The sequence below is a fragment of the Solanum pennellii genome, chromosome 5, assembly GCF_001406875.1.
Source record: "Solanum pennellii chromosome 5, SPENNV200".
NCBI lineage: Eukaryota > Viridiplantae > Streptophyta > Magnoliopsida > Solanales > Solanaceae > Solanum > Solanum pennellii.
In genome coordinates this window covers 3,395,592-3,420,242 of record NC_028641.1, presented here as the reverse complement: position 1 = coordinate 3,420,242, position 24,651 = coordinate 3,395,592, and the positions used below count along the sequence as shown (strand labels likewise).

Here is a 24,651-nt window from a genome sequence, read left to right as displayed (position 1 = left end):
TTTTTTTCTTTTCTCCGTACTTATAATTTTTACATATACATTAATTTTCATCTTTAAGAATGAATGTGATAAAATAGGATGTTTACTCTTTTCTTTTCTTTTTATGGAAAAAAAGGTGAAACATATAATATTAGATTAATGGTGGATAAGTTATGTATGACAGAAATTTTATATAAAAATAGTAGTTATTCATAAATATCCTTTTAAATATAAATGATAAAACTTTTTACATCTTAGTTTTAAATATTTATAGTTAACTAATTAGTTTAAAGTGTTTGTGGATAAAAATTTAATACAATACTTAAAACACATTCATTAAAAAAGTTAAAAGGTTTTGTTTTCCTTCACTCAAAGTTAATCTTACACTATCTAGCATTATTCTACCAATAAAACGAAACTATTAAGAAATTTAATTTAGATAGTTGTTATTTTTCCTTTTAGCTTTGCAAACTTATTTTTTGAATTACAAACAAAGTTTATTTTATTAATTTCTCATATTATTATCTCGATGCATTTACTTGGAGGTCAGAAAATTGGAGTGTCACAATTAGTAGTAAAACAAAGTAAAAAATCTCAATTAGACATATTTTATTATTTAATAGTATTATCTTTTAAGAAATAATACACTCATGGATTACACGCGCAAAGCGCGTGCACGGAAACTAGTATAATACTAAAAGCATGAACAAAAAAAGTTGAAAGTTGAATTACAATTTTACCCCTATAAATTAAATTATTATAAAATATTTAAATATTAGATTATATAAGTTTAATTAAAATGTTAATGACTTTTAGACTTCCTAATATTAATTCCTAATTAAACATCTACTTTATTAATATTTATCATCTATAATCTATATGTATATAATAGTTTTAATTTTTTTAAAAAAATAGTCACTACTTGCTATATTTTTCCTCTTCTGATAACTTTTTCCTTACGCCCTCTCATAAATAATATAATTGTGTGGATAAAGTACTATTCTTTATGATAAATAACGAAATTTAATAATTTAAAGGGTGCAAATCTGTAAAATGGAGACACACACATTGATAATGTCCTCTTGATTATTATTAAAAAATGACTCTAGATTCATAAATTTAAATTCATTGATGCTTAATTACGTGATAAGAAGTTTAGTTGTTCTTTCTACATGGTTTGCTAACTTTAATCATCTTCTTCTTATTCTTCAATTATTTATTATTATTTTCTAATTACTTATTCAACTTACTCTTAACATCCATAACTCTCATCTTTTCATATTCATAACCTCCAAATATTTAAACTAAAATTTTAAGATATCTTTTGATATTCCTTCTAATTAATCTATATAAATTCAACTTCTTTATCTCATGAAACCCTTACCAAGATTATTAGACTATAATTTTTGTTCTATAGTTAATGTAGATGAAAAAGACTCTTAAATTTTGATAGGATATAAAAGAAATCGATGAGAACTTAGAGAATTATGTACTAATTATGTACTTATTTTTTCATCTATATATATATCAGTCTTATAAGAATAATGTTTACATTGTATTTTTTCTTAAGTCTGTTTGTCTTTGTCTTTTTTTTTCTCTATTAGACTTCTAATTTAGTTTTTTTTGAATGTTTTATTGCCGTAAGTCTTTATTTTTATTTTGTAATTGTTATATTTTATTATTCAATACAATTCACACACACACTCACATTATTCTAACGTATCTATAAAAATTCACATGAAACACACGTGCGAAGCATGTGCTCAGAAACTAGTATTATTATAAGTGGGAAGCTCTCAACTTCAAAGTTGAATTACTATTTTGTCCCTATACTAAATTAAAATATTATATATCTAATTAATTAACTATTAAATAGTTACATTTTAATTTTCTTTTTTCCTTTTCATAATATTTCCTCTTTTATTGTTCATATCTAATTCAATTAATTTAAAAAGTTCTTAATAGTCTATTTAAGAAATATTGCAATTTCACACCCTTTAGTATTCAATTAGAATTCGTATAGTTGCAAAGACAAAAAGATTCATTTTTGTATACATTTTTCCCCATAATAGAAAATTTTCCCATCATAATTTCTTTGAGAATATCAATTAGTACCACATTATCAAAGAATTACTCTATTCACTATGACTGCATTTATCTTAGTGATTTTTCTATTAAATATTTTTATATTACAAATTAGATATAAGTTTAAAAAGATAATTTCATTTAATAATATTCTATTTAATTAATTAATCATACTCATCAAACGTTGGAAATAAAAATATGTTTTTCATTAACTTTTAAAGTTGTATTAATAGACTTTTAAACAAAATACATTGAATCTGAATGTAGAAAGTTGTTACATATTTTCACATTTATTAAAAGTTTTAGTTTCTTAGTTATTACTTTAATTAAAAATTTTAATTCCTCTCATCTTCCATGGAATCATGACCTTTTCATATTCTTTAAAGGATTCTATAAATTTGAAAAAAATAATCATATTATTCAATCACATAGTCAAATGATCTATCAAACAAAGTAAAAATCATCTTATTAGTTCTATATTCTTAACTTTTACAAACTATTCATAGTCATGCATTCATACCCATTTTCTACTTTTGGGATTCAATACAAAACAATATTGAGTTTTGGTTTGAAGAGTTATATTGATTCATCGTGGAAATGTTGGAGACAAAACATATAATGGCCCTTCTTTCGATTTCGATAATGTCTTTACTTTAATATAAAGAATAGCCAAAAACAATATTTATGTATAAATATTTTTGATAATTTTTTAATTTATATGATGAAACTTCTTTTAAAGTCGGTGGTATCATTATTTGTGTATTTTTTTTTACTAATATTCCTTAGATATCTTGCTCAAATGATCCTTCTTTTTGTGTGTGCAATATTTGCACTTTATTTGGTGATTTTATATTTTATTATAATTTTTTTGGGTTGCAATTATTTTTGTCTTTTAATAGATTTTTTGGTGATGATCTCTTGTATAAAGTGAACAAAAAATATAAGTTCACTTTACCTTTGTATTTCATCATCTTATAATTCCTATAAATTTATGTAAAATCAATTCATTGGTCATTTTTTCCCTCATTAACATAATAAATATATATTTATTCATTATGTCTTTTATAATTTTGTTCGATATGTTTGTGTCCATTCTTAAATTTAGAGCAAGAGTTCACCACTACAATACATACTATATTATCTTAATTAGTTTATATTTTTCAACATTTTTTTATTTTGCAAACAAATAACCAAATTAAATGAAAATAATTGATTGACATTGTTATTTTTGCATAAAACAACATATACAAAAGAATAATATAATTGATAATTATCAACGTTAGATTAGGCCTATACGAATTTATATAACAATAAAGAATAAACGTGCAACGCACGTTTCAAAAACTAGTTAACAAAACACTTGAGTAAAAAATTAATCTTTTTGAATATTCATAAAACGTACCAATTATATGAAACAACATATATTATTTTAAAATTATAAAAATGAAAAATTTATTCAAACTAACTTGCAAAGTATTATCGTTTGAAATTGAAAATGCTCGATAATTAATCTATTCAAAATTGTGTGTCAACACCTGTAACTAAGTTCGTTTAATTGATGATGTCAGTACTGCATTGGTATCATTAAGACTAATAATTTATTTTAATTGAAAATTTTGATATAAAAGTTAGCAAAGGGATAATATTGAGATGTGGTTTGGCATCGCCTTTAAACTCTTAAATTACCTTAATTTGTGTAGATGATTTGTACTCCCTCGAATCACTTACACTTTTCAAAAATCAATTTGACTAATTTATCATATTTTTAAAAAAAAGTTTATGCTTTCTAGGGTTTACCTAGAGCAAATGGAATTCATTGGCTGGAGTAATTAAATGCATTCTCGACTGAAATTTACTATCAAGTAGTTTCTTGGTTAGATGTTTTTTTTATACGATAAGAAAACAGAGTTCATCAGCTTATACTTTTTCTTACTTTTAATATTCACATCGATGCTAATTTAGAGGAGTCTTCGATAATTAAACCATCTACGAAATAACATTGTATATAGCATGCAAAAATGGATTAAAGAAAATAAGTAGTACTTAATTTAAATAAGAAGAATTACATAACAGAAAGAAAGCTAGGAAATTAACAAGTAGCTACACAAGATAGAAAATAGTTACTCTGGAAATAGTAGATTGGAGATAACAATAAAGAAAATAGTCAAGCAATGAAAGGAGTGTTGAAGATCCATATAGGTGGACTAAATTTATGATACGATTCACCAGTATAGTGAGGCTCGATTGTGTCGTCAAGCAAGTCATATACGCCCATGTCCTTGCCGCCTCCTTTTTCAATATCATAGTACGCGCAAGAACAATCATCAGTAAAATATATACGATTAGCCTTGCATCCATACTGTTGAACGTCGTCAACAGCCACAGAGGCGCTAAATCCGAGGAAAAGTGATGTGTTGCCCAAATCATTAACCTCATCGTAACTCTCATTATCAACCTCAACCTTGCTAACAATGAATTCTTCGACGCCATAGGTCTTTGTTTCTGGATGGTCAAAAATTCCATCTCGAGTGATTACAAATAGTTCACCTTGAGAATGCACGTTTCAACGTGTTCATGTGGGGTAATTTGATAAGAGCGCGAGAATTGAGATGGAACAAATTCATATTCCCTTCCCCATCTGCTGTGAAAAGCCAACCTGGAATTCCAACACCCAAACATTGTTCTCCAGCAAGCTCTGGAAAATTCATGGTGTAAGTTTAAACCTAAACCTAAACCCTAAGCATCCCTCACTTTCAAATCGAAGATTGCGAACTGAGTCACCAAGGAAGCAAAAGGGATAGGAGCTATGTTGACACCAAATTTTGACCGACCTTTAATCATTTTTAAGAATGCTATTCTATCTCGAGTCTCGGTCAATTTCGTCCAAAATTATATATTTTTTAGTATGTTTACTTCATAAAATTATTGTAAATATTATTAAAGGGAAAAGGGTCTGATATACCCCTCAACTTTGTCATTTGGAGCTGATATACCCCTCGTTACAAAAGTGGCTCATATATGCCCTTACCGTTATACAAACGGCTCACATATACCCCTGCCGTTACAAAATGGCTCACATATACCCTTCATTTAACGGAAGTTAAAAAATTAGTTTTAAATTTATATTTATTACTTCTAATTTTTTTTTAAAAATTATTTAGGGGTATATATGATTCTTCTATCAAAGTTCAAGGTATATTTTAATTTTTTTCATACATAAATTATTTTTTGACTTTTTTTATTATAATTATTTGAATTTCTTATTCTTATTTTGTTTTTTTCTTTCATTCCTTAGTTTAAAGAATAAAAAATTAAAATATTTTTTTTTTGTGTATTGTAATTTAATTTCGTATTCGGAGAAAAAATTTGGTCATCTACAATAAGTTTTACAAGAATATTAGTGAAACATAAATAAATTTGATTATCAAAATAATAATTATAAATTAGTCATTTAAACAAAAAAAAGTCAAAAAAAATATGTTTGACGAGGATTAAATTTACTCATATGAGATTATATTTTTTAGAAAAAAATAATAAAAATTTAGATTAAAATTATTATTTTTTTCATTTCCGTTAGAGGAAAAGAGTATATGTGAGCCGTTTGTTTACAAGTAGGGGTATATATGAGCCACTTTCATAACAAGGGGTATATCAGCTCTAAATGACAAAGTTGATGGGTATATCAGACCCTTTTCCCATTATTAAAATACTTTTAAAAATTATTAATAAATTTTCGAAATAATTATTCTAGTCAAATATTTTAAAATTAAGTGATTTTAATTATATAAAATATATTATAATTTGTAGTATTTGAATTGAATAGTATTTCTTTAAAACATTAACATTGTAGCCTATTTTATTCTGATTCATTCCAATTCTGACCATATTAATTTCAATTTCATTCCAATTATAACTATTCTTTCATTCCAATTCTAGCTAATTTAATTGCAATTTTAGTCATTTCAATCTCCAACCCAATTTGATTTTAAGACTTCATCTTTTAATCTTGTCCGTCCATTTAATTCATTAAATCCCAGATCGTATCTCGCATCTTCATGTCCATAGTTGATATGGATACTATCAACTTTCTCCCATTCATTTTCTGTATCACCAGTTTTGACCCTGAAGTAGGGGTGTCAAAAATAAACTCAAACATGGTAACCCGCCCAATCCGCCCAAAATTTCAAGGGTTGGGCTCAATATAATTTGAATTGGGTTCGATCTCAACCCATTCAAGTTTAACCCATTTAAAGAGAATTCTCAATTGAGCCCAATTCAATCTCCAATTTCAACTCGTTTTAGAACTTTTTATTAAGATATGTTCCTATATTGAAAGTATGAATTATTATCGATTTAACATTTTTTTATGATTTATTTATCCATTTGTTACTTTTTTAACAAAAAATTCTTGAGCGAAAATTCAAATTGTGATTATAAAAGTTAAATACAATATGTTAAATTATTGAAATTAATCGAGTCAAATTGGCGAGTCAAGATCCAACCCGTTTTTTAGTCCATTTGAGCCCAAAGTAACTTGGACGGGTCAAAACCCAACCCGATTTCTATTCAACCCTTTGTAATATTTTCAATTTCAACCCAACCCGCCCATTTGACACCTTTACCCTGAATCAAGGAAGGGGCCTTTGGACGGAGGAGCCACTGTGACTCTGGTGATCCCCTTTACATTCTCCGACCTGCGAGGGTTCAACAACCTCTTCTTTGTACTGGAAGTGTATAATTTTCTAGTGCCATTGGGTTAGGTTACCTGAAATGTAACTATATGTATGATATCAGGGGCGGAGCCACCTTGGTAAATCTCCTTCGACGGAAAATTATACTATTTATTCATGGTTAAAATAATATTTTATGTATATATAGTTAATGCCAAACCCTTTCCGGCTAATCCGTGTATCTATTTCTACGAACTTTGAACCCCTTTATTGAAAATTCTGAATCTACCACTAATGATATGCTTGAAAATAAAGTAACAAAACCTGCTACAACAACTAGAGAAATATTCTTTCTTTGATTAACTCTTAAATAATGAAACTACAAACTGAATTGACTTCCAGCTCAAGACATCTGGTATATTTGTAGTCACAAAATGTACATCAATAACAAAGAAATGGGGTATAGGACTTTTAACTACTTTGTTCTAGTTATATCAGAGCAGGTAATCCAGTTATCGGTCACAGAATTTGGAGAAGGCAGTGATTTAACTTGTTTGGAAAGGAGAAGCTATACTATTTTAGCTTCATTCGCGTTGAGATTAGACTCAGTTCTCCTCTCATTGCCAAATTCACTAGTCCGAATCTCGTTTAAAGTATCCAAAACTTCAACCATAGTAGGCCTCATGTCCCTATCTGTCTGTAAGCACAGAATAGCCAGCTCTGCCACTGAACTAGTCATTTCCCAAATCTTGGTATCTGAATTGAACCCCAGGGATGGATCAATCAACTCATGAAATGCACATTTTACGATCTTGTTTATTGCAAAGTTAGACAAATTAATCTCTTGGCTATGCCTATTCATATCCACAGCTGGCATTGATGAAATGAGCTCAACAAGTACCACCCGAAGCTATAAACATCACTTTTACTAGTCAGCTGGTAACGTCATGATACTTTGGATCGATATAGCCAGGGGTTCCCGGGGTGCAGTTGAAATATGAGAGACATCATTTGGGAAGAGCCTTAAAATCCCAAAATCTGCAACTTTAACACTAAAGTTGTGATCAAGGAGAATGTTGTTAGTCTTGACATATTACATCAGAAGCATGCAGGTAAGCCAATGCACCAGCAGTTTCTATGGCAATGTTCATGCGAATCGGCCAAGTGAGTGATCCATCCTTCGTTTTATTACCATGGAGGTGATCAGCAAGAGTTCCATTAGGAATGTATTCATAGACAAGGAGTAGTTCACGGCTTCGCCTTGAAGTGCAACCATAGAGGGTAACAAGATTGTTGTGCCTTAGCCCAGTAAGGATCTCAATTTCATTTACAAACTGCTGCATTCGTTTGCAGTTTGTGCTCGTAAAGACGCTTCACAGCAACCTCTCGTCCATTGTTAAGCTTTCCCTGGTCATTGATGAACAAGAGTTAGGTACATGAAGAAACAGTTGAAGCATATTGAATACATCCCTATCATATGCGAACGTGTCAATTGGCAATCTGATAAGTGAACAATTGGCAGGCAAATTGCCTGCTCGAATGTCTTCATCAACATCTCCATAAAGCTTGTAGTATATGCCAAAGTCTTTACAACCATTGTACATTTTATAACCAGCAAAATGATCATTCTTCTTCCAGGTAGTGTTTGGGGCATTACGACTGGTGCTGCTACATTCGAAGAAGTCGTGAAGCCTAGGGGTAGTGAAAGAAATAAAATGAGAGTTTTGAAGGGAGAAACTTTTGCTAAAAGTCTGGCACTCGTGTTGCCTCAACATGGTATGAAGCTTCGGGTCCAAGAGCCAAACTGTAAAATTATGTGGTTTTTCCGTAAGATTGTACCAATCCCCTCCAGGAAACAGTTGGATTCTTGGATTTGTTTTAGTATCACAACCAGACATGATCATTAGTCCGCAATCAGAACGTGTGGAAAGAGAGAAAGGAAAGCTCAAGTCAGTAAGATTCCCACATAAGCAAATAAAAGAATAAGCCAAAGCCATATTGAATCTATACTGCAAGAAGAGGAAAGACTAGACGGTTTGTGAATCGTAATTCTAGCTAGCTCACCTGAACTCTCTTATAAGATCAAGTTTCGTAACTTTCAACACTGTAACTATTACAAGTCTTTCTCACTGGAAAAATTTGTCAAAAATAAACACTATGTGGAACCAAACGTATACGATGGGTCAGACTTTTTGGGGGAAAAAAAGCTGAAGAGAAAAGGAAATTCTTACATTGGCCTTTAGCCATTGACACCAGTGGTAAGACTTGACTTCTTAAGTCTGCAAAAAGAAAAAAAACAGCAACTTCTAAGTCTTTGGAAATGGATGACTTGAACTGTCGAAATAGAAGCAATATTCATTTCAGTGATAGATCCAAAGGTGAAAACAACAATGGAAATGATTCTAGTCACACCTTAAAAGACACGTAAAGATAGTATGAAAAAACAAATATACAACCTTGCATTGCTCACTAGTATATGCAACAATAAGAGAGGGTCTTTGGACGGAGCCACTGCTTTGAAGGACCTGCCAGTATATGTCACAGCTCTTATATAATGAAATCAAATATTGAATCACTTTGACTCATACAGTTATACATTCGTAATCTCTCAAAATTCACATCAATAACAAAGAAAGGGAGTATAGAACTTTCAACTACTTTGTAGTAGTTATATCAGAGCAAGTAACCCATTTATTAGTAACAGAATTTGGATAAGGTAGTGATTTAACTTGTTTCAGCATAAACTTATCTTCTGATTCAGCGAAAGGGGATGCTGTAACAATTTTAGCTTCATTTCCATTGAGATTAGAGTCAGCTCTCTTCTCATTGTCAAATTCACTAATCTGAATCTCCTTTAGAGTATCCAAAACTTCAACCATAGTAGGTCTCATGTCCCTATCTGTCTGTAAGCATAGAAAAGCCAACTCTGCCACTGAAGTGGTCGTTTCCAAAATCTTTGTATCTGAGTCGAACCCCAGGGATGGATCAATCAACTCGTTAAATGCACGTTTTACAATCTTGTTTATTGCAAAGTTAGCCAAATTAATCTCTTGGCTAAGCCTAGTCAAATCTACAGCTGGCATTGATGAAATGAGCTCGACAAGGACTACCCCGAAGCTATAAACATCACTTTTTATGGTCAGCTGGTAACATTCGTGATACTTTGGATCGATATAGCCAGGGGTACCCCGGGGTGCAGTTGAGATATAAGAGACATCATTTGGGAAGAGACGTGATATCCCGAAATCTGCAACTTTGACACTGAAATTCTGATCAAGGAGTATGTTATTAGTCTTGACATCACAGTGTATTATGTCAGAAGCATGAAGGTAAGCCAATGCACCAGCAGTTTCTATGGCAATGTTCAAGCGGACTGGCCAGGTGAGTGATCTGTTCTTCGCTCTATCACCGTGGAGGTGATCAGCTAGAGTTCCATTAGGAATGTATTCATAGACAAGGAGTAGTTCACGGCTACGCCTTGAAGTGCAACCATAGAGGGTAACAAGATTGTTGTGCCTTAGCCTAGTAAGGATCTCAATTTCATTTACAAACTGCTGCATTCGTTTGCAGTTGTGCTCGTAAAGGCGCTTCACAGCAACCTCTCGTCCATCCTTAAGTTTTCCTAGTCATTAATGAACAAGTATTAGGCACACACATGGAGAAAGAATTGAAGCATAGCTCAGTTGGATTAGGAAGTCTCTCACCATAGTAAACAGTTCCGAAACCTCCATCTCCAAGGACTCGAGAGGAATTGAAATCATTTGTGGCGTCTTCAAGTTCCGAATACGAGAACACTGGGATGCCAAAGTATATACTGCCTCCCTCAACATCATTTTTAAATATATATGACAATTTCCTTGTTGAGAGGAAGTGGGGTGGATTAAATTTCCTCCACTTGCAACGCCAGATAAAATAGACAGCTACACAAATTATCACCAATCCTAATACACCAAAAACTGGGGGAAAAAAATATCAGTAATCAGAGGTTTTCAGACAAAAGAAAACATCACAAGGAAAAAAAAAAAGTGTCCTCTCAACTTCACTATTCAATCATTTTGTGTAAGCTAAAGTACTTACCTCGCTTATCATCGTTTTATCATTAAGAAAATGTTTTGAGATTTTTAAACAATTAAGAAGAGATTCAAACAATATGCATTGAATTTCTGTAATAGAATAGAACAAAATGAAACTGCAGTTAATGTATATTTAACTACCTGCTCCCAGAGTCGGTCTGAACTTTCTTCTAGCCGTTTTTACATCTAAAGAAAAAAATAGGAAAAATATGATTGATATGTTATATGAAGACAAGAAAGGACACTAAGAAATATGCACTGAGTGACTGAACCTTGTTCATGTTGATTATTTTCTTGATGACCTTGATCATGTGGCTTATTTGGATATGCACAATGAAATTTGTTGGTTATATTAGTCTGGCATTGACCTCCGCGATAGTGACATTTGTAACAGTCCTCAGACAGTTTCCATTCTACTAGAAAACCAGCAATTAACATATTGAACAAACCACCATCATCTGATAGCGAGCCTATCGGCAATCTGATAAGTGAACAGTTGGCAGGAAGATTGCCTGCTCGAACGTGTTTACCATCACCTCCAGGAAGCTTGTAGTATATGCTAAAGCCTTTACAGCCATTGTACATTCTATAACCAGCAAAATGATCTTTCATCTTATTGGTAATGTTTGGGGTGCTACTACTAGTGCTGTTGCATTTGATGAAGTCGAGAAAATTCAATGAGACGATTTTAAAAGAAATAGAAGGAGAGCCTGGTGGTAAGGAAAACTTTTCGTTAAAAGCCTGGCACTTGTGTTGCCTCAACTTGGCATGAAACCTGGGGTCCTCGAGCCAAACTGTATAATTATACAGATTTCCTAAAGCATAGTACGAATCTCCTCGAGGAAGCAGTTGGATTCTCGGATATGGTTTAGCATTACAACCAGCTAATAACATTATTCCACAGTCAGGTTGTGTGGAAAGAGAGAAAGGAAAGCTCAGATCAGTAAGATTTCCACATGAAAATGACTTTGGACAAGTTGAATCATTTCTGCCCATTGCCTGAACTAACATCAGAAAAAAAGATAGAAGTAAGCAAAACAAAGAAGAAGCAAAAGCCATACTACAAGAAGACGAAAACTAGCTGAAGTTTGTTTCATTATACAGTATTAACTCTACCTAGATCTATTAAATAGTCTTTAGTTTAACTGAAAAACTTGTCAAAAAGAAACACCATGTGGAACCAAACGTATAAGAAGGGCTACACTTATTAGGAAAAAGAAAAAGATTGAAGCTTTCACATTGAAACAAGTAGATAGACTTGACTTCATGACTCTGTATACTAACAACAACTTCACTCATTTCAGTTTTCTAAAATTTAAATGGTACGCAGATACATCCGAAACATGAAAACGAAAAACGAAATAGTTATAGTCACAACTCACACCTTAAAAGATAGTATGACGATGTAAAAAGAAAGTTCCTAACGATCATTGACACAGCTAGAAATTTAGCGAAGGGTATGAAAATTGTGAATAGTAAGCAAATGGTCAATTATGAGTTTGTTAAACTTAAATATGTGAATACTCTGTCTATAATAATTTTGCTTAAATTATAAGCTTAGTGATTTTTCTATTTTTTTATATTTATATATAATTTATGATTCACTGGACCGACTAAGTTAGACTCACGCTTTTATAAACCTTGTTTAAGAGAAAAACGCTTCTTATATTGAATCTTCTTAGCTTTTTTGTATATTATTTTATATATATTTCGACTTTTCTGATTAAAATTTTAGCTTCGACCCAACTTGTATTCAAAGAAAATAATTGATCTATCAAATTTTTTCAAACACTCTCAGCTAGACTTTGGGACATATTAGCAAGTCTTGAATAAACAGACAAAAAAAGAAAAAGGGACCATCAAGACTAAGAAATTGGAACAAATTTGTCGCTCATATTATATAATTGACTTGGTCTTATAGAATATAGTATAAAGTATATAGTAATTTCTCATTGTTTTTATTCATGTGAAAACAACACATGTCTATTTTTATCTTTGAATTAATTGAGGTTTCCATTTAGCTCATTCTATGTTTTTATTTTGAAATTATATGTTGTGATACAATTTGAAAATGATTGTTTGTCAGGAATTTCGTGAAAAGTGTTCAAGATTTAATACGTATGTAATAAAAAGTAATTTTGATTTATATATTGAGTATATCTTTTATATATGCACACAGAATAATTTTTTGATAAAGGATATTCAATTGATAACCATTCATTTTTATGTGGCTTACTAATGATTTTTTCTATAGAACTTGTGGATGCGGACATTATTTGTTACTCTTTCTATTTCAATTTATATGGTATTATTTTCTTATTAGTTCTTTTCAAAGAGAATGAATTGTTTTCATATTGAAACTATTAAACTTTAAACATTGTATTTTACTCCCAGTAAAAAGCTTTTATAGTCACATACATGTTTTGATATGTTTAAAATCACAAGTTTTAAAGTCTTATAATTAGAGACCAGACAACTGTTATGATATATTTAAGATCACAAGTGTCAAAAAAAATTTATCTTTCTTAAATTATGTTTTGAGTCAAATTACGTCACATAAATTGGAACGAAAATATTTGTGTGAAGCATAATATACCTCAAAATGTCTCATCACTTTCAAATTCCTAGTGACTTGAATGCTAGATAAAACTTGTCTTATCAGTTTTTCTGTCCACAAAACTTGTGGACATACACAAATGAATTGTGTTAAGTGTCACATATTGATTGGCGGAATGGACTGTTCGTGTTATGATCTTGGATAGTCCTCATCTCGAGAATTAATTTTTGGGACTAAGTTAGCTCTAACGCCCATTTTATTCAACAAGGTATTAGCGCGATCTTTGTTGTTGATTTATCCTATGTTAATTTGACCTATATATTATAGTATCCATGTTTCAAATGTTCAATCCTGAATATACCATGGTTAAATAAGTTGATTTACCATCATTGTACTCGGAACCTATGGTGCTTACTCTTCAGAAATATCATTCGATGTGTGTTAGATCCTCAAAATATGCACCTTTTAAGGATCTGATACGGGTGCATAAGCAACATTTTAATAGAAGGTCCGAGCAACATAGCTTAAGACCAGCAAAAAAATCATAAAAAGAAGTAATTTCATGAAAATTGACAATTAAAAAAGCAAAAGAAGCATAACTTCAAGAACATAATTTATTATATGTAAAATTCCTATAAAGCTCAAATGCTTTAGCTAAGAGTTAGTAGATTCTGAAGTCTGAAAACTACATTTAGCTAAGATATTCACCTCTCGAACTCTTCAAAAATATCATCAGATCCTTCAAAAGCCACACATTTTACAAGGATCTGTCACGAGTGCAGCAATATTTTTTGAGTTTCCGAGCAACATAGATAGTCACTCACTCACTCACTAGTGCTTGTTGTGGTAGAGCCACTAATCCATACCTCACTATTAGTATCTGATGAACTTATGAACTTAACTTTCTTTAACAGTGCAACTTCATCTGATTCAGAGGAAAATGGAGGGATATTAACACTCTTAGACTTGAATAAATTGTCAAATGTCTTCTCATTTTGATGAAACTCTCCACCTTGGATCTTTCTTAAAATGTCCAATACTTCATCCATTGTTGGCCTGATATCCTTATCAAGTTGCAAGCATCGAAAAGCTAGCTCCGCGACAGAGATAGTCATTTTCTTAGCAAGCGTATCTGAGTTTAGCCCGAGTGATGGATCGATCAGTTCATCAAATGCACATCTTTGTATCCTGTTTATCGCCAAGTTAGCCAAATTGACCTCGTTCTTGTGCCTGTTTAAGTCAACAGCTGGCATTGATGATACAAGCTCGATAAGGACAACCCCGAAACTGTAAACATCACTTTTGTCAGTAAGCTGATAACACTCGTGATACTCAGGATCAACGTACCCGAGCGTTCCTTGAGGAGCTGTTGATATGTGAGAAACGTTGTTGGGGAAAAGTCTCGAGAGTCCAAAATCTGCTACTTTGACACGAAAGTTGTTGTCGAGAAGGATGTTGTTAGTCTTGACATCGCGATGTATCACATCAGAAGCATGGAGGTAAGCCAATGCACTGGCTGTTTCAACTGCAATGTTCATACGGATGGGCCATGTGAGAGATCCCTCTGCTGCTCTTTCGCCATGGAGATGATCAGCAACTGTTCCATGTGGAATGTATTCGTAAACAAGGAGAAGCTCACGGCTGCGTCTTGAAGTGCAGCCATAAAGGGACACAAGATTTTGGTGCCTCAAACGAGTAAGAATCTCGATTTCGGTTGTGAACTGCTGCATTCTCTTGCAGTTGTGCTCATAGAGGCATTTTACTGCAACTTCTCTTCCATCATACAGTTTCCCTAATTCATAATGTGCAAGAACAATGAGAAAGTGATCAGTTGAACACCCTTCGTCAAAATTATACCATGTATATAGCAAGTATAAAGGTCAAAAGTTACATTTTACACATATTTATCAAAGGCATAAGACATAAACAGACACTCAAACTTGGACTCCGACGGCAAGTGAGCACTCCAATTGTGGGAGTGCACATCTAGATACCTCAACTTAGAGTCGATTGGCAACTAAACATTCCAACTCGTCCCCACTGTGTCTCGTACACAGCCAACGTTGGCGTGACACATAAATTTTGGAGGTGGTTAGATGATCATTTTGTAAGTTGGAGTATTCAACTCACACAAGGGAGACGGTTGAGGTGCATGGATGTTCATACTCAAAGTTGGAGTATTTAGTTGCCAGTTTAGGCCAAATTAAAAAGTTTATACACCCTCAACGAAATTCTTGGTTTCGCCACTCTAGCTACTTTTCAACTTTTGGAAATTGTTGTATTTTTAACATATTTCTTAGGTTTACGAAAAACTTACCATAATATACAGTTCCAAAACCTCCATCTCCTAGTTCATTCAAGGGATCAAAATTGTTGGTGGCTTCCTTAAGTTCAGCATAGGTGAAAACTGGAACCTGAAATCCAAAATATTTGCTCTCTACCTCAAGATCCCGATGAAATTGAGTCGAACCATTCTTCCCTCTCTTGCGACACCAGATAGAAAAGGCAACAGTGGAAGATAGTAGGATCAAACCAACTCCACCTAAAACTAGAAAACATAAGATACAATAATCAAAATCTGATCTTTTGAAAGTGTAGTACAAAAAAGGGAGCCTGGCTGGGGAAGGGGCACACCGCAAGGGGTGTCATGTAGACAGACTACCCTGATGCAGGCTTCAGTGGTTGATTCCACTGCTCAAAACACGAGACAACTTTACCGTCGCTCCAAAACCCCTACTAATATAAAAATGTGGTCATTGGCTAGATAATTACCTGAGGCCATAACAATCATTCTCGAATTACTTTGTTCATTTTGTCCTGCAGTAAAGGAAAAAAGATAATCTTTTTAGATAAACCACAATAGGAAACAAGTAGAACAAGAGTTATTTCTTGAAAATACTATATCTACCTTTAATGGAACAATGAAACTCGTGTTCATCGATCAGCTGGCATTTCCCTCCTTTGTCAAGACACAGATGACAATCTTTGGATAACTCCCAGTTTAGAAGTACATTAGAAGTCAATAATTCAAACAAGCCACCTGCATATGGTTTTGCTGGTGTAGGCAATGGAATTGGCAATTGTATAAATGAACAGTGCTTTGGAAGTTTGCCACTTATCTTAGCACTAGTATTTCCCAATATTGTTTTCTTGGGATGGTGATAGTAAACATTAAAACCTTCACACTCAGTATATCGATCAAAATCTTTGAAAAAAGAATCATTTGTCTCCTGGATGTTGTTTTTATGGCTATGTTTGCATTTGTACAAGGTTAAGTTAGGAACAATTTGGAAAGAAATCAAAGGGGAATTTGGAAATGAGAAGTTTCTGTCAAAAGACTTGCAATTTTTGTTCTCTAAGTACTCTTGAAGTTTAGGATCTGAAATAAGGAAAAAATCACCCCTCTTCACTACAGCATCATATTTGTGTCCACCAAGTTTAATTGTAGGATATGGTTTAGTATGACAATCAAACCTGCATAATCCACACTCAGGGTTGGTGGTATTTGTGAAAGGAAACTTCATAGCTCCAAGGCCTCCACACTCGAACTCATCGGTGCAGTTGGATTTGGAGTTACCTAGTACTTGATGTAGGCCAAAGATCACTACACAACACAAAAACAAGAAAGCAGAAGCCATATTGCTTACTCTATATGGTCTCACACAGCAAGAAAATTGGAATTTAACCTTGTTATCTGGTTTATTTTTCTATATGTGAACTTGGAATTTTGTTACAAAGACTTTGGAAAAATGAAACAAGCTTCAAGTGAGGGTCAAAATTAAAGACTTTTCCACTCTCCATTCTCATTGACTAAGTACTATGTAAAGACTTGAATCATTGACTCTAAAGATAAGAATTTTCTGCTTTTTTTTTCTGTTTTACAGAAAATCTCATGCATAGTCTTAATAAGTATGTGCCTTCTTTCCTAAGCAGAAGGCAAGTATTTTGGATCACATCATAATTACTTAAGATAAAGGGAAGTTGGTAAGAACAGTAAGTATTTTGGTTATGGGTCACTTTTGATGGAATAGGTGAACCAAGTGCTTTAAAAAGTAGCTTGATATATCACTCTCCGGCTTGACTGACTTCTCGAGTGAAACAGCAAAAGATAAGAGACTTTTCTGATACGGGAGAAAGAAAAATGACCTTTTGAGTGAAATAGCAAAAGATAAGCGACTTTTCTGATACAAAAGAAAGAACAGTAACTTTCTTGTATCAGAAAAGTAACTTTGTTCACTTATTTCCAATAGTTGAATGATCAGATCATTGAAGAAATCAACTCGATGATCTTAATCAATAAAATTCCAGTCTCCATATCAGAAACTGTTTGAAGAGCTTTGTCCATTAGCTAAATGATCAAAGCTAGTGAAGCTTTCTTGATATAACATGGGCTCTGGTCCATTCTGCATTTCTTTTCTTTCGTAAAAGAGAACAATCACAGAGTGTCTCACAATGGTAGATGGAAGGCAGATCCATTTACAGTGTTCATCCTGATAGGTTAGGCAATGTACTCAACATACAATCAGAGACCAAACAATGAGAAGAAATGGAGCATAAAATATACAAACTTGTAAAACATCGAAATGTCAAGGGGGAATATGTAAAGCTGGACGGATAATGTTGGTTGTGGTAGAGCCACTAAACCACCTATCATCCGTGGAATATGGTGAAGAAATGGATAAGCATTTTCGGCCACTCAGTTCCTTTCCTGTTCCCAGAGCTGAGGCATTGTAAAACTTAGTCCAAATTGTGTATGGACGTAATCCCATAAAGTTTTTGTCTACACTTACCAAATTTGGTAATTCTTCGTTCTCTCATCCTGAAAGTGATGTGCTTTTTACACTGAATGTATTCATAAATTTCAGTGTTGTGTCTCTATGTGCAACGATAGAGAGTAACAAGATATGATGTCCTGGCCGTGTGAGAAGCTTTTTATGTCCATAGAGGCGCGTTTCACTGTTACGTCTCTTCTTTCACTGCTACGTCTCTTCTATTGCTGAGTTCACCTAAGAATGCGCACTGTTAGCAGCTGTATATATATTGAGTTACTAAACAACAACAGTACTATTATCTTAATGAAAAATCTGCCAAATACCTGCTGATTTCCTGAATTTGTAACTGATGCATTGTGTAGCTCCAGTCGATATGCTTCTCATCATGTCAAACTGTTCCAAAACCGCCATAACCATGTTCTGTAAAGGAAATATTACGCACACAGCATTATTTGGTCATAAGAACTGCACATAGTAGCTGGTCAAAATCCAAGTAAAGTGGCTAATATTCATTTCAGTAACCTCAAATCCAGGATACCATGAAAAATATGCATGCTCATTAGTGCAGAAAGCATGTCCATATTCAGTAGTTATACTCCACTGTGTTCAGAAAATGGCGAACGAAGAACAAAACTAAAAACTAAAAACTAATAAAGATAAAAAGAAAGGTCTCACCATCTTATTCCTTTACAGCTTATCAATGAGTACATATTTGTAACATTTACGTTGAAATGAAAACAAAGAGTGTAAGACTTTCACCCGCTAATATTACTACTGCCACAGCTACTAACCCAGCTCTCAGTTACAGAAATAGGTGAAGGTGGCAAATGTATTTTCTTTAACAGAACTACTTTATCTGATGTAGGAGAAGTAGGGACTTTTTCACCATTACATTCTGTGTTACTGACAATTGAGTCATTCGTCTTCTCATCTTTGATGTGATCCGTATAGGTGCCTTGAATATGTTTAAGTGTCTCTAGTACTTCATCCATTTTTGGTCTCAAGTCCGTTTCAAGCTGCAAGCATTGAAATGCTAGCTCTGCTACTGAAGTAGTCATTCTCATAACCTGTGCATCTGATTTAAATCCCAGAGATGGATCAATCAGCTCATCAAATGCGCATCTCTGAATCCTGTTTATTGCTAAGTTGGCCAAATTGATTTCATGTCGACGCCTGGTAATATCAACAGCAGGCATTGATGAGATAAGTTCAACAAGGACAACACCGAAACTGTAAACATCACTTTTATCAGTGAGCTGGTAACATTCATGATACTCTGGATCAACATATCCAGCAGTCCCTTGAGGAGCAGTTGAGACATGAGTAGCATCATTTGGAAAGAGTCTCGAAAGCCCAAAATCTGCAACTTTGACACAACAATTGCTGTCGAGGAGTATGTTGCTAGTCTTCACATCGCGATGTATTGTGCCAGAAGCATGGAGGTAAGCCAATGCACAAGCAGTTTCTACAGCAATATTCATGCGGATAGGCCATGGGAGGAATCCGTCCTTTGCTCTATCCCCATTCAGGTGATCTGCCACTGTTCCATTGGGAATGAATTCATAAACAAGGAGGAGTTCACGGCTATGCTTTGATGTGCAACCATAAAGGGTAACAAGATTTCGATGCCGTAGGCGAGAGAGAATTTCAATTTCATTTTTAAACTGTTCCATTCTCTTGCAATTGTGCTCGTAAAGTCGCTTCACTGCAACTTCTCTCCCATCCTTAAGTTTACCTAGTAAGAAAGGTAGTACAAAATTTAGCTATTTATTCGTGTCATTTGAACATCTGAGTTTCTTTCAAGATTTTTACCATAGTAAACAGCACCAAAACCTCCATCTCCTAGTTCATTGGAGGAATCGAAGTTAATTGTAGCTTCTTTCAGTTCAACATAGGAGAAGACCGAGACTCCATGGTAACTAGTACTTCCATCAAAATCATGTGTTAAGGAACGATCACAAGATTTTTTTCTCGAGGTGAAGTACAAACAACTTCTGTGTTCTTTCTTGTAACAACAAACAATGGAAGTGACCACAAGGATTATTAACACAGCTCCACCTAAAACTAAAAAGGACCAAAATGAAGTTAACAAGATGTGGAACTATGTTGAAATGTCAAATTCAGGGATAATAATAATATAGTACTGGTTTACCTGAGCCAAGAATCAACCGCAAATTATTTTTCCCTGAAAATGAAGTAACTTCAGACAAGGAAGAAAATAGAACTTATAAAATGTTTCAGTGGATGAAAATGGACATACAGGGACATGCATTTATAGTTATTGGTTTTGGACCAGTAGGCAACTGCTTCTGGATGTGCTATACGACTTTAAAAATGTCCAGAGATTGTCGGTAAGACATTGGTTTTCTTTAACGCCACATTTAGAACAGCATCGAAAATCACCATATGAGAAAAATGCATAGGTCAATCTCAGACAAGTTACCACTCTATGGACATGAATTAAGGCAGTGGAATAAGTGAACAGTAGCCTATAATCTCACTATCGCCAAACTATACTCAATGCAAACTGGTAGTAAAAGAACGGAAAAGAATATAATCCTCTCCAAATCATATTATGCAGTTTATAGTACGTCCTCCGTTTCAATTTAAATGTATTACTTTCCTTTTTGGTCTATCCCAAAAAGAGTGTCTCTTTCTATATTTAGTTAACTTCCCAATTCCAACATTAAGACCACAAGATTTAAAGGACTACACACATCTTTATTTATTGAATTCCGTGTCTAATCAAACTAAGATTCTTAAATTGGGACGCAGGGAGTAATACATAAGAGAAGAATTTTGGATGCTTATGATACACATGAAAGCCTCACCGATAGTTGTTAGCTTTTATTACTCTGCAAATAATCAGTATCTTATGCCTAGAATCTAAAAGTTGCAGATGGTAATAGTAGTTACCATCACAACAATGATTCTGGCAAGACCGATCAGAGCGATAACAAAACAGGTTCACCATTTTCAGACCCACAATGGTTGCTGTCCTTTCACAGTCACTAACTTATTCCAGACAATTGTAGTATTAATTATTTTCCGACAACCTTAAATGGTCTATCAATTGCCATTTCTTATTGTTTTTCTTTTTCCTATTTCAACGGGTGCAGCAACATATGACTCTAAAGGCATTGCACTACAATCGACTTGGTTTTTCCCCTTGTCTAAAACAGGATAGGGATGATTCACATCATTTGAAGTACAAGCAATTGGATTTTTAGCATACTTTTTGGGAAAGGATTAATTAAACAATTATAGATTTACTATAATATAGTTGAACTAAATGTGAAGGGAGATTGATCAAAAGCAAAAAGCCCCCGAGGAGCTATGCATGAAGAATTCACTATGTCAGCATTCACAAACCGAAATGATTGGGTCCATAGGAGATAATTTTGGTAACGTAGTGACTGCTGGAAGATTAGTACAATGGCGTAAATAACCAAAACATACCCAGTGTAATCCCACAAGTGGGGTCTGGGGATGGTGGTGTGTATGCAGACCCTACCCCTACCTTGAGAAGGTAGAGAGGTTGTTCCCGCTCAAGTAAAATTATATTTAACATATTCCAAGTATAAAACATAGTTGTTGTTGCAATATTATACCTATATTGAAGTTAGTAAAGTAAGATAAAAGTCAGCTCTTGATTACATACTTCTGAAATGTTCTACTTATTCTTATTTTAAGTTTGACTAGGTTTTACATGTCGCAGTTTCCTACCTATATTAAAGTCAATAATGTAAGTTCTGATTCCGTCAAACAAGCAACTGCTCAATATGAGCAGCCAATGTATACATACTAATTACAGCTGTGGTTTGTTAACGACCCCGTTGCTGAGTTCATATTAGCCTACTTTATTTGATCATGTCGAACTATTGACCTAGTCCTTCATAAGTATCATAGAGATTGCTTCTTAGACATGAATTATCATAGATAAAGCTCAAATCAGAGGTGATCCCAAGCGGTATTCCTTAAAAGGCCATTTGAGACTATAATTTTGTATTCAAAATGTAAAGTTGAATGGGTTAAGAAAAAGGAGATTAAGTGGCCTATTAGATTTAGAATAGAATTACAGAACTCTTTAATTGGAGTCATCATATACTTTAACAAAAATAATACCGGTGTAACCAAAAGATTAACAGGACAAAAGATCAAGCCACAAAATGCTTGGATTAATCAAAATAGACACCATTCAGTAGCTATAACGATATTTTCTTGGCTAAACAAACTTTGTCATAAACACATTATAATCATCCATACGATCAATTCAGTTGAATCAACAACAACATACCCAGTGTAATCCCACGAGTGGACGGGTGGGTGGGATGTACGCATACCTTAACATACCTTTCTGAGGTAAGAGGTTGTTTTAAATAGACCCTCAGCTCAAAGAAACGTTTTCATAGCAGGATTCCAAGAAAAATATGACAGCAAAATAACAGGATATAAAGCGATTGAAACATTAGATAGTGATACTCATTAAAGAATAAGAAAATACGTGATACTAAATTATACTACTAATACGGATTTAATCAGCTTATAATGTCGCCTAAATCATCAAGTTACATTTTTTGGGTGCTTGTAATCACACGTAAAGAACCTAAAGCACGGAGCATAATCATAGGATAAGGTGCTGCATTAGGAGCACAACGTATTCTCTAGGAGATCATATACAAAATATATGGGGGAAGAAATGAGAGGGCCTAACTCTCCATAGGCCGCTTGCACTCGCTCGCCTGGCGCGGATTTTTTTCATTAATAGCCGTTACATGGGAATAATTTATAATCCTTAGAAGCTATAAGGATATTTCCTTGGCTACACTTTGTTGTAAACACATTATTAATCATCCACAGCTATATCCATTCGATTAATTCAGCTGTATCTTAATGCCTAATAACACGAAAATATCTTAAAGCTTAACTGGTAAATAAGGTTATAGGGGCTTACCGGAAGGTTTGCAACTCAATGCATGAGGTCTATCAGTGCAGTAACATTTGAATTGATAGTTGATAACATCAAATCCGCAATGTCCTCTACTTGCTGCACATTCACTGCAGTTACTAGCAGTCCATTTCAATCTAAACCCCCTTCTCAAAAGCCCCCGATAGTCAACATCTCGATTACTTCCCTCATCACCAAGCATTTCTACTGGTACCATTACATGTTTTTCACACACTTGTAATGCAGACTCAAAGCTCTCATCATTAGCAAACATTGCAAGACCCCAATCATTCACATTTTCTCCACCACAACCAAAACCAATCCTGTGCTTCGAAAGATTCTGGGATATCGAACCATTACACTTCGACAACAAGTAAAATTCTGGGTCCTTAATAAACTTAAAAGGGCGATTATCGAGTGACACATTCTTGATATCAGAAATACATGCATTCCTTACACTACTGTTAAAGACTGAATTTTTAAGCTGAAAAGTATGATCTTGATATCTAATATCTTCAACTACATACTCATTTCCAGCAATATGTACAACAGGAAACCCTTGTTCACTACAATTTAGCCCAAATCCAGGGTACCCACAATAAGATTCTTGAACATCTTCAATATAAAATGGAAAGCTTATTCTTGGACCATATCTACAATTTACTGATTTATTACATACTACAAACTGTGGATCAACAGCAGAACATTCATCTATTTGCAAAATGAAGCATAAAACACAAAGGTTTAATGATACTATCAAGAAATACCTTTTTTCTTGGTTCATCTGTAATCTTGAAAACACCTGAAAATTATACAAACTAAACAAGTAGATAATGAAAAATATACTAAAAAGAGAAAAGGGGTTTCTTGGGTTTTTTACTCTAGAAGAAAGATTGAATTTTTAAGCAAAAATATGGATTTTTTTGCTATACAAATTCTCTACAACTGGTTCTGACAGAAGGGTTGACTATGTATCCACCTCATATCACACAAAGATTGAATTTTCAAAATAATTTTTGAACCAAAAAATAAAAAAAGTTGCATTTATTGACCAATAAACTTTTTGACTGATGATTATTAAGCTTCAAATTGCAATAAAAATGGCTGCTTTTAGTGTCATTAGTCATATTCACAGAGGATTATTATATTACAATTAAAGAGGGACACGAGTTTCTTGCTCATATGTCTGCTGCAATTTGCAGCTCTACTCCTATAGCAAAAAGATGGGATTTTTAGCTAGCCGCCATAAATTTTGGATTAAATTTTGAAAATTTATTTTTTTTATATGATTATTTGTTCGTAAAATTTGAGCTAATATTTGATCATAAATTTTTTAAGTCAAATCTTAAAAGTTTACCTTTAAATATTTGTCTTACAATAAAATTTGATTTGAGTTCAAAAAACGTGATCTTCGGTACCCTCTCCTACCCCTACGTTACTCATAACAGTTTTTTAAGAAAATTCATAACTCATAAACTATAAAGAAAAAGAAAATGGCAAAATACATGTTTAAGTAAAATTTTAAGAACCAGAAACTCAAATTTTCAATTTTCAAGTTTGATTATCA

General features: G+C 33.3%; 3 protein-coding genes and 1 pseudogene across 9 annotated transcripts in view; all 4 read right to left on the bottom strand.

Moving 5' to 3' along the window:
* The window catches only part of LOC107019807 (LEAF RUST 10 DISEASE-RESISTANCE LOCUS RECEPTOR-LIKE PROTEIN KINASE-like 1.1), a 19,736-nt gene extending 7,409 nt beyond the window's left edge, over positions 1 to 12,327 (bottom strand). Inside the window, exons 1-5 of one of the 6 annotated variants that reach the window (XM_027917245.1) lie at positions 12,192 to 12,327; positions 11,080 to 11,806; positions 10,949 to 10,993; positions 10,439 to 10,690; positions 9,247 to 10,356 (exon numbers count right to left, since the gene is read on the bottom strand). In XM_027917245.1, the coding sequence (XP_027773046.1) occupies positions 9,389 to 10,356; positions 10,439 to 10,690; positions 10,949 to 10,993; positions 11,080 to 11,803 (1,989 nt within the window). In that variant the 5' untranslated portion in view covers positions 11,804 to 11,806; positions 12,192 to 12,327 and the 3' untranslated portion in view covers positions 9,247 to 9,388. The other 5 variants (XM_027917246.1, XM_027917247.1, XM_015220179.2 and 2 more) reach the window with 5 other exon arrangements.
* LOC107019822 lies at positions 7,072 to 8,882 on the bottom strand (annotated as a pseudogene).
* Positions 12,328 to 13,960: 1,633 nt separating the features above from the next.
* Positions 13,961 to 18,599, bottom strand: LOC107019814 (LEAF RUST 10 DISEASE-RESISTANCE LOCUS RECEPTOR-LIKE PROTEIN KINASE-like 1.1). Of its 2 annotated transcripts, none has more exons than XM_015220184.2 (5): positions 18,460 to 18,599; positions 16,273 to 18,370; positions 16,137 to 16,181; positions 15,682 to 15,912; positions 13,961 to 15,156 (listed from the first exon to the last, which is right to left on the bottom strand). In XM_015220184.2, the coding sequence occupies exons 2-5, from the start codon at positions 17,000 to 17,002 to the stop codon at positions 14,189 to 14,191; spliced, it is 1,974 nt and encodes a 657-aa protein (XP_015075670.1). In that variant the 5' UTR covers positions 17,003 to 18,370; positions 18,460 to 18,599; the 3' UTR covers positions 13,961 to 14,188. The 2 variants fall into 2 exon arrangements, with proteins under 2 accessions (XP_015075670.1, XP_015075671.1); XM_015220185.2 differs by having other exon boundaries at positions 15,682 to 15,906.
* A 171-nt stretch (positions 18,600 to 18,770) lies between these two features.
* Positions 18,771 to 24,318, bottom strand: LOC107019810 (LEAF RUST 10 DISEASE-RESISTANCE LOCUS RECEPTOR-LIKE PROTEIN KINASE-like 1.2). Its single transcript, XM_015220180.2, has 4 exons — positions 23,091 to 24,318; positions 20,289 to 20,321; positions 19,949 to 20,200; positions 18,771 to 19,871 (listed from the first exon to the last, which is right to left on the bottom strand). Exons 1-4 carry the CDS (start codon positions 23,866 to 23,868, stop codon positions 18,892 to 18,894), a joined length of 2,043 nt encoding a protein of 680 aa, XP_015075666.1. The 5' UTR covers positions 23,869 to 24,318; the 3' UTR covers positions 18,771 to 18,891.
* Between the last annotated feature and the right edge of the window lie 333 nt (positions 24,319 to 24,651).

Bases quoted from the DNA above. Each gene is read 5' to 3' on its own strand.
- LOC107019814 (XM_015220184.2), bottom strand. From the start codon at position 17,002: ATGGCTTCTGCTTTCTTGTTTTTGTGTTGTGTAGTGATCTTTGGCCTA. The intron at 16,182-16,272 runs GTAGATATAGTA...CCTTTACTGCAG, and splicing joins GTTTCATTGTTCCATTAAAG to GACAAAATGAACAAAGTAAT. The intron at 15,913-16,136 runs GTAATTATCTAG...TATGTTTTCTAG, and splicing joins AATGATTGTTATGGCCTCAG to TTTTAGGTGGAGTTGGTTTG.
- LOC107019810 (XM_015220180.2), bottom strand. From the start codon at position 23,868: ATGAACCAAGAAAAAAGGTATTTCTTGATAGTATCATTAAACCTTTGT. The intron at 20,322-23,090 runs GTAAGCCCCTAT...CTTCATTTTCAG, and splicing joins ATTGAGTTGCAAACCTTCCG to GGAAAAATAATTTGCGGTTG. The intron at 20,201-20,288 runs GTAAACCAGTAC...GGTCCTTTTTAG, and splicing joins GCGGTTGATTCTTGGCTCAG to TTTTAGGTGGAGCTGTGTTA.